The sequence below is a fragment of the Amia ocellicauda genome, chromosome 8 (assembly GCF_036373705.1).
Source record: "Amia ocellicauda isolate fAmiCal2 chromosome 8, fAmiCal2.hap1, whole genome shotgun sequence".
Taxonomy (NCBI): domain Eukaryota; kingdom Metazoa; phylum Chordata; class Actinopteri; order Amiiformes; family Amiidae; genus Amia; species Amia ocellicauda.
Window position 1 is genome coordinate 32,430,055 of NC_089857.1, and position 10,043 is coordinate 32,440,097.

A 10,043-nucleotide genomic window follows, 5' to 3' on the forward strand; every position below is an offset into this window, starting at 1 on the left:
CAGTTCAGAAAGTAAAATAATGCCCCATAACTCTAGTATGCTACACTTCACCAATAACTTCTCAAACAAATAAGACAAATATTTAACAATAACAACAGAAAAGTAGGTTGCAGGTATTTCTTAAATAAAGTAGTAGATCCTTTACCTCAGCTTTTGAAACTAAGTGGTTGCGATGCCAGATGAGCTCAGGTGTGGGAGCCCCAGTAGTGTTGCACACAAGTGTCACTTTGCCCCCTTCAAGTACAGTGTTATTAGAGTATCTGAGAACCACAGCAGGAGGCACTATAGGTTTAAAAGGAACAGCAGAGAAAGAATGTAAAGAAATTATGACATAACTGATTAGAAAATCATTCAAACATCAATATCTCTAACTGATTCAAACAGACTTTCAGCTTTCCATTTCTGCAATCACATTATGTGCATTTGTACACTGAACGGGAAACATCAGCTTTAACAGTTAAACGAAGAGCACAAAAAAGTTTAATAAGAGTTTAGGGGCATCTAAGGTAACTTGGATAAACACAATGTATTCTGCTGTTGAAAAAAAAAAATACATTGAAGTGTTTTCTCTCCAAATACAATCCAACTCCCCAAACTATCAGCACTTCCTTCAGTACCGTAGTATTCTACACACAGTCAGCACATCCTGTCAGCAGTCAATTAACTTTGGAAGTTTCATGTAAAATGTAAAACACTCATTTGTTGAAATAATAACTAGCTTTCATTTCTATGTGGTTATTATTTCCTTGTTTAACGTTCTGTGGTTCTTTCCATTTAGATGTGTTTAATAGAAAAGGGGCTAAACAGGATTCAACACATTTCTTTTCACTTCATAAAATACTTCCTGAATGCTATACGCTACATAATTACACTAATGCTGAACACAACACACACAACACTATTATTAACCAGCCATACATTCCAGGATCAATACTGAAAGTATTATTAATAATTGCAAGCAAGTAATGCAGCTGTTCTCCATTTGTCTATATCTATGTTCCTCTATTTCACTGTACAGCCTCCCTTCTTGTGCTGTTTACACAAATTAGCAGCTAGCATTAAGATATATTTATAGTGATTAAAAGGAAATTATTCATTATTCATTCTTAACTCCTTGGACTGAAACATTAGAGACTGCATCAATGTAACGGGTTGATGGGACAGAGGTTGATATGATGATACTAAAAGCCTTGGGGAGTGAAAAGGAAACACTGGCCTAAAGACTTGAATTTAAAGCACTGCACAAGCCTGCTGACCTTGATTGAGCGAGTATGATTTATGGTAGTATACGCCAGGCAAGGTCTTCAGACATCCAAGTATGTTGCAAAGAGACATACATTTGTAATGCATTTTAATAAGATCTTTATTTTCTAAAGCTTTTTTTCTAGAAATAAGGAAAAATCTGATGAGGAGATTCCAATGGAGAGAAATTAATCTATGCAAGTACATTTGGTGAATCCTGGTGATACTTAGCACATCTCTGGTACAATTTTATTTTGTTCATATTACAAATAGGCCACCTCTAAGAAAAGAGACCTTTTTCATTTAGCTCAAATCCAGTATGGTACTGATAAGCAGAAATATATATATATATATATATATATATATATATATATATACAGTACTGTGCAAAAGTTTTAGGCAGGTGTGAAAAAATGCTGTAAAGTAAGAATGCTTTCAAAAATAGACATGTTAATACATTATATTTATCAATTAACTAAATGAAAAGTGAGTGAACAGAATAAAATCCATATTTGGTGTGACCACCCTTTACCTTCAAAACAGCATCAATTCTTCTAGGTACACTTGCACAAAGTCAGGGATTTTGTAGGCATATAGTCTGGTGTCTGATTAAACAATTATACCAAACAGGTGCTAATGTTCATCAATTCAATATGTAGGTTGAAACACAATCATTAACTGAAACAGAAACAGCTGTGTAGGAGGAATAAAACTGGGTGAGGAACAGCCAAACTCAGCTAACAAGGTATATATAATTATATATATATATATATATATATATATATATATATAAATCACAGAATTATGTTGATTTATACTTTGAATATAATAACATATTACAATAATATTTTGTTAGAGCATCTTTGAAATTCTTCAGAGGAGACATGGGTCAAGAAATGTAAATACTTGCATAAAGTAAAATGTTTCAGCATGATACTTGCTAATGTTCTCGTTCTCTCAAACCAAAAGTCAAATTCAAACTCAAATTCTCACATTTCCAGTGTTTACTAACATACTCCAAATAAGGCTTGACTGGAAAAACCAAAAGGACACACCATCACTGATCGTTGCAATGGAAATCTATTTACAATACTTTGTCATTTTCTCACTGGACCCTTCTATTTTCTTGTTAATTCATATTTATATTGTGAAATCCTTTGACTGTGTTAAGCAAGTAAGAAAATCACATTCCAAAAAAAAAAATTTTAACGATGCAATCTGCAGCAAACACTTTGATTGCTAATACTGGTTTGCATGAATTAGCTAATGCACAGTAAGTTTTGCTACTGTGTGTGTTCGCAAGGTAAATGTAAATGTTTAGGTCATTTAAGACAAGGGTCATTTAAGATAAACACTGTCCCAACACTCCAGTCTGAGGTGACTATGCCACCTACAATAATAATACAAATAATAATAATAATAATAATAATAATAATAATAATAATAATAATAATAATAATAATAAATTAGATGACCACCATAATGATTTCTTGTAGATATCATTGCTTCGCTTCTTTTGGGGGGAATGCATGCTTGCTTACTTGCAATCCCCCCAGTAGATCAATCTCCTCTGTTGTTGGAGGTAAAAAAATAATTGACTGGATTTACATGATAATATCAGTTGCCTTGGGGAAGACAAATCTGGTGTTTCGTAGTTTTTCCGCTATCCAGGATATTATGACTCGACACTTCTGTTCTAACGAGAGAGCTTATACGCTCAAGTTTGACATCCGCCATTTTTTTGTAAGTTTAACATTTTACATTTTTTAAAGTTGCTCATATGATGGACTCAATCTGGAAAAGTGGTATGTATCTTACTTATACACTATAACAACACATAAAGACCCATAAAACAGTGATCTTAGAACTAGTGGGACCTTCACTTTAATAGCACAATGAGAGCGATTTTAGAATATTATCCAAAGCCCACAATAGCATATAAAAGAGTGATACAAAAGCAGCAAATGTATACAAAAGATATGGAATGGAATATCAATATCAATTTAAAACAAAATATTTTACTTTTTACACGATCTCATGAGACTTCAATGTCAGAGGTGTCCTTCATAGTTAACATCTGAGAGATGCTTGTTAATTGGACACTGTAGTCAAACAGGGACATATTTTCAAGCCTTTTCATACATTCTTCTACTAGAGTGTAATTAAATCTCTGGATATTCTAATATTAAATAATACACTAGTACTTTCCTTCCTTCTGTAGTTTAAAGTAATTACAGACTCTATTTGTAGTGCATATGTGTGGACCTATCATTTTGAGCAGTGAATTAAACACTTTTGTCCTTATTTGTGAAGAATTGACCAGCCATCAGATAAAGCTCCTTGCAATCGGTACCCAACTTGTATTTTGTTTACCCTTGATATAGTCTCAAGTCATCTTACCAACGTAGTATAAAGCGAATTCTGGGAGGGTTGGTTGTGTGGCTTGGGGTTGAGCTTTATGTACATGGGGGGAAATTCTGCTGCCAGAATTATAAAGGAAAAAACTATTTTGGTAAAAAAGCACTTTAGGCGCTGATTATACCTGAATAAAAGTCTAGCAAAATGCAACAAAGGTGGGAAAGATAAATAAAATGTATATATTTTCCTTAAACATTGTTTTGTTTTGTTTTGTTTTGTTGGAGTCTATTTCTGTTTCATTGTCTGTTTGGTGACATGTTTTTTTGAATAGGAGAATAAGTCTTTGAAAGTAATCCTGATGATGCAGTAACAGGTCATACCACTAACTGAAGTTGTATTTCAGCATAACAAAAGTCTAAATCACAAAGCAAAGCCAACAATATCATTTCCTTAAAAAGAAAGGATGAAAGCACAAGAATGGTCTTTGCAATTACCTGGCCGGAATCCTGTTTTCATGTTATGGGAGTATCTGAAGAAAGCTACCAGTTAAGAATGCTGAATTAATTTCATAGGACAAATACTGATATCCATTTCAACACTACAAAAACATATTTTGCACACTGCAGGATAAAGACCAAGGTATGGCAAAGTATGCCAGTGTGTGAATATGTTTTCCAATTTTGCTTATTTTAGAAATATTATACAATTAAAATGTTATTTTATTCATTTTAATTGCATAAATAAATGTAATTTTCACCTTTATTTCACTTCAAGTTATTTTATTTGGTATTGTGTTTGGAGGTAGTGTTTGTTTTTGACTGTTAACCACTTCTTAATGCTATAATATAATAAAGCTATAGACTTGTAACACATAAAAATGTAAATAAGGTCAAATTTAGTTAAAAGAAAAAAGCAGATGCTCATTCCCTAAGATAATGCTCTTGTCAGCTGATAACTATACATAAAATAGTACTTTAAATGTGATGGAACACAAAACTGTAATGTGTTCTACGCATTTAAAAAAATCATAAGTAACTTGCTTAAACAAATAATGTTTTTGCAGCTTTGAAACGGATAACAGCATTTATCCTGTGAAATGAATTCCACTACCTTCACTGTAGTTAATTCTGAGTATATTCATAAATAAATTAAGTTGACATATACATTGAAATACATTATCTTCTAAATAATTATCATGGGTTAAGGATTCCACAAACATCCACAAACCTTACTTCACTTTACATATCATCCAATATAAAACCTATTATTCAACTATTCAACAATCAACTATTGTTTTAGCTCTCTGTTAATTTAGAACTATTATCTTTCCATGGCTCCCTGTTGTTGGTTTCATATTTCAGAGAAAACCTTCTATTAGTTAGTTTGAAATCAATGTTGTATTTGTCATTTGTATATTCAAATATCTTTCCATTACAGGGTTTAAACAAACATTAAGCCGTTAACACTGTATTCCTTTTAATAAGAGGAATGATTAAAATGTAATTACCACACTCTGGAGAGGACAGTTTGGAAAGTGATTTCTTTCTATTTTTGTCATCCAAGCACACTAGCTCCTGGCTCTCTGTTTCATCCCCCAGCCACAGTTTGATCCACATGTTTTCACAGGAGCACTGTAAAGGATTGCCTGTAAGGATGCTAAATCACAAAGTTGTTTTTTAATTAAAATACTATTTGTACATACATGTACTGTATCTTACATGCTGTAAAGACAAAAGCTCTACATTGACCAGGAAAAGTAGCTTAGTTCCCAAAGTGACTGGACTTCATTCAAGGGGCATTATTGATGTATTTGTGTCCTAAGGATCACAGCAATTGTCATGTATCTGTGCATCATACTGCTCAAGATCAACATGTACAACAACTAATTTACTGTTTTTTTCACTGATTATTTTACACTGAATTTGAATGAATAGCAATAACCCACGTAACTATATCTTACTGCATGCAATTGTTCCATCTCACATTTGAATCACTGTATAATTAAACTGAACCTGTACAGAATAGTGTCTGTGTAGCAGTTATGCTTCTGTTTGCCATAAAAGATAATCTATGCTAAATCATACTGGCCATCCCCATAAACAGTGCCCAGCTATAAACAGTCAAACATCATTTGGATAATAAAATAATAACTGTACAGGCAAATAGGCAGATTAATATAAGAACGAACAAAGCAATTACACTTACAAAGATGATAAATTTAAATGCCGGAAAGTCCTCCAAGACAATGCAGACATCTTGTTGTCTTTTAGATTTCTGAAATATATATTAAAAAAGTAATACAAATATTAAGAGGAATATTGTTGTCTAACCCTCCTAATTATGTTCTACTGCTATACACCTAGTAAACACACCTTATAAGAAGGCCTACTTAGTTACTGAGCCCAAGATTATATAATGTAAATATTTCCTGTCTGGAAAAAATATATATACATACATATTTATTGAGAAGGTAAGGGCACCTTTCACATAAGCTATTGAAAACAAAGTATATATTTCCATTAATTATACAAACACAAATACAACACATTTTGAACATAGATATACCCCATTTTGATGTGCTTTTTAATCCACAAAAATACACATATGCATTACTCATTTATTACAAATAAATAAATACATAATGTTGAGAATAAGACACTTACAGATATTGTAGTTTGGAATTGTTCTGAAACGCCAGACGTGACACATAAGTCAGTCCTGAGTTGGTCACAGTTCTGTGAGAAGAAAACATGTGTATTATTATTATAATTGTTATTATTATTATTATAATTATTATTAATAATAATAATGGAAAATAGTATTATACTTACAAATTTCGGAGGCTTCTATATAACTTCACATCCTTATCATTAATGGCGCGTAATTTACTTTGATTTGCAATATATCTGTGAAAATCATAGAATAACGTTAGACATGTTTTAAGACTTTGATGAATTTTGATATTTTTACTGTAGAAATCTTAATTATCACTGGAGGAATTCATATTAATATTAATATATTGCTATAATAGTATCCGTACACATTTACGCACGGCAAAATGCGTTTATATCAAGGAAGCTGTTCACCGTGAATTACACAAACGCTAGTAGCCTATTCTTTAACTGTGGTAAACGGGCTACACGTCATTATTAGTAGTTATTTAAAAGGTATAGAAGGCTGCCTATCTAAATCTAAATTATATTATGTATCTATCTTTTGTACCTTTGGATTTCATTAATCCGACACTAGCACGTTTACTTATTGCTGCTGCTTTCTGATACATGGCAGAGATTCACATACCCCAGTGCTGCCATGTTTCACCTTTTATCTGCGCCACAGGCTGACAATATCTTTAAAACTGAAGTGAAAACTTTAAAATAAGGTCCAGATTTGCACTGCGTCTCCCTGTTCCAACACGGGGTTAATATTAGAGTCAATTGACAGATGTAAGACATCCTCATTGTGAAACCAATTGGGAATGTGAGCGTGTTTTTTGGACTATCCCATGCTAAACTATGGCAGATTACTCAACGGTTCGCGTATTAATGTTATTAGAAACATAAAGAATGGTTTCAATCTGGAAATCTGTTTCTTATGTTGGCCTGTTGCTCCTACAGTCTGGGTTTTATATGTAACGCATCCATCCTGAATACTACCATAGCCTACTTCACTTTTAATGTAAAACGTGCTTTTATTATAATCCCACTCTTTTGCTCATATTAGGCATATGTGTCGTTTTAAATGAAATAAACTACAACCAAGAGTCAGAGCTGTAAATCCCAAAATATCAGTACCCAAACGTGAATAGGTATAGTAGGGTCTGAAAAACTGGTCATTGATATGCAAAGCGATTTCTGTTACATTGCTGCCTCTGGCCAACCCGCCTATCCATACTGTCATTCTGCTACATTTCGGCACATTGCACCTCAAAGGGAGGAACTGTGACACACAATGCATTATATGTAAATATATAACACATATTTGAACACATAAGACGTGTTGCTATGATGTTGCATTTCATGGATGATGTTCTGTATTTAGAATATGAAACGCTACATTTGTCAGACCCACAGATGGGACAATTTCCACTTGCGCTTCAGTGTATTTGCACCATGACACGTTAAGCACATTTCAGATGATTATAAAAGCAGTTTGTAAAGGAGCTGTCAATGCATCGATTCAATGGTTCTCCTTCTGCGTCCCTTTGGCATGCACCACGCATCTAGCATCGGCTTGCATGCGTTTTCTCATGACTATACTAATAACTAAGGAATACAGCTGCCTATGATGATGCTACATGAATACAGGTTCATCCTAACACTGCACAGCAGGCTACACATTCACTGCACATTAGCATTTGTAAGATTTGCCCTGTTTCCTACAATAATTCAAGTACAACTGGGTAAATATCCCTAGCACTACTGTATGCTGTATGATCACGACGATACTCACATTTCTGTAATATTTTCCATTTCTAAATCGGGGCTTAGCACCGGAAAAGCCACGATCCCCCATTCTTGATCGATGCAAGAAATTCTTGAGGTGCTGCAGGTACAAGCCGCAGGACAAGCGGCGTTAAGCCTCCAAAGCCCCAGCAAAACCCAACAAAATCCCCAACGAGCCATGCCACGCCACCTCCAAGAGGAGATCATAGTGGATCCCTCGCTGCCCAAGCCAGATCTGGTCAAACGATCCCCCGTCCTTATAAACCTGTCGGCAGCACGGTCAGAAACGCGGGCGGAACAACCATCAGATAATCCTTTCGTTGAGAGGTGAGGGTTTGGGGGTAGATCTGTCTCTTTTTGTTTGCCCCCCCCCCCGTCTCCGCAGTAAGGCAGTCACACCACATTCAATTTGAAAAGCTGTGAATAACGTGCCCAGGACGCCTGCCTTCACCCCCTCTCGGTTCTTCCTTCTCGCTGTCTTCAGTCCCCAAGGAGGTTTCGGGGTTGGCTGGTGGATCTGAGTGGTGCAAACGCTACGGAAGAAAAAAAAAAGGATGCTGCTGCTGCTGCTGCTGCTGTTGCTCCTTTTCTGCTGCAGGGCTGGAGGAGGAAAAAAACAGCAGAGATGAGACGGCAGGCTGCGGCGCGCGACTGTGCGGGGCTCAGAGGCAGCGCGCGAGAGAGAGAGAGAGAGAGAGAGAGAGAGCGCGAGCGAGGAGGACCCCCCGCCAGCGTGCTCCCCCCCGCACCCAGGTGACGTCCGGCGCCGCAGCGGTGTGCCCCTGGGGTCCCGCATGACACGTCCCCTGCGTCCATGCGTTGGAATGATAACGACCCCGTTAGGACATATCCTGCATGCAGTTGTCCATCGGCAGCGCGGGTAAGATGCGTGTTTGTGTCCGATCATTAGACAAGGGAGAGTGATGCCTTTCAGTTTAACAGACGTGCTCATCACTTACAAGGCAATGATGCATGCAAAAACAAAAAGCATGGGACAGACTGGACGAACAGAATCGAAATGGAACGTGTGCAGGTATACATGTATCTCACATCCCCCACACACACACAACATATATTATTATTAGACCCAGGCACACCTCCGTATGCTAAACCCGGATGGTGCCGCACAGATTTACCTCAGATTAAGTGATTGCTAACCGGTGCCCATGCCGATCGCACTGCACGTCCTAGCACTGCCCCCTTGCATGGGGAGATGCGCCGTGTTTGTTTGTGCTTTTGATCCGGTGGATTGGAAGACAGAAAATGCTGCCATAAAAACCTGCTTTATGAGACCTCTGGTGACGCTGTCAGTCACTCAGTCCTGCAAACCGAGGAGCGGATCGTGCGGGGTTGTGCACCCTCACTCCCCTAGCCCAATAGCTGTGAAAGTGACGTGACTTTTGACGCACAAGAGGGGCTGAATCCTAAGGAAATAATTATTAAACAAAAGCCTACACTGCACTACCTATATACTCAAACTGCCTCTGCCATCCCCTCTCTGTGGCCAACAGGATAAAGCGCGATCATTTCTCATGTGTGGAAAGGCATCTGGATCTCATACATACATACATACATACATACATACATACATACATACATAGATTGATAGATTCCATTATTCGTGTTCCGAGTTCTAATCATTTGCATTGTGCATTAATTGTAATTGTAATATCACCTGCCCCAGGAAAACTAATACCAAGAGCCCAAACGGTGCATGTGGAGATTTGCTTTTGTTCAAATGTATTGCCTACCTATTAACACCTTCATGCATATACTCGTAAGACATCTGCGACATGTGTCTGGGTTATATTAAAAGTTCTGCTTTTGACCGCCACGCAATGGCAGCTAAGAGCCTGTGTGGTGTTTGATTTTCATGTCATCGGCGTGGAAATAACGCACATTACTGCAAAAGTGTCAGATGAACGTACAAGACCGGTACTGGCCGCCAGTCTTGCACCCCTTTCTGTCCCAATCAACCAGTCTGAGGACAACACATAA

At 36.7% G+C, this 10,043-nt stretch overlaps 1 protein-coding gene across 3 annotated transcripts in view; it reads right to left on the bottom strand.

Moving 5' to 3' along the window:
• Window positions 1-9,408, bottom strand: part of ntrk2a (neurotrophic tyrosine kinase, receptor, type 2a) — a 72,423-nt gene extending 63,015 nt beyond the window's left edge. For 2 of the 3 annotated variants that reach the window (XM_066711073.1, XM_066711071.1), the window contains exons 1-6: window positions 8,053-8,730; window positions 6,432-6,506; window positions 6,264-6,335; window positions 5,806-5,874; window positions 5,108-5,256; window positions 146-282 (exon numbers count right to left, since the gene is read on the bottom strand). In XM_066711073.1, the coding sequence (XP_066567170.1) occupies window positions 146-282; window positions 5,108-5,256; window positions 5,806-5,874; window positions 6,264-6,335; window positions 6,432-6,506; window positions 8,053-8,252 (702 nt within the window). In that variant the 5' untranslated portion in view covers window positions 8,253-8,730. Of the gene's footprint in view, window positions 1-145; window positions 283-5,107; window positions 5,257-5,805; window positions 5,875-6,263; window positions 6,336-6,431; window positions 6,507-8,052; window positions 8,731-9,181 lie in introns of those variants that run through there. The other variant, XM_066711072.1, reaches the window with a different exon arrangement.
• Window positions 9,409-10,043: the final 635 nt, after the last annotated feature.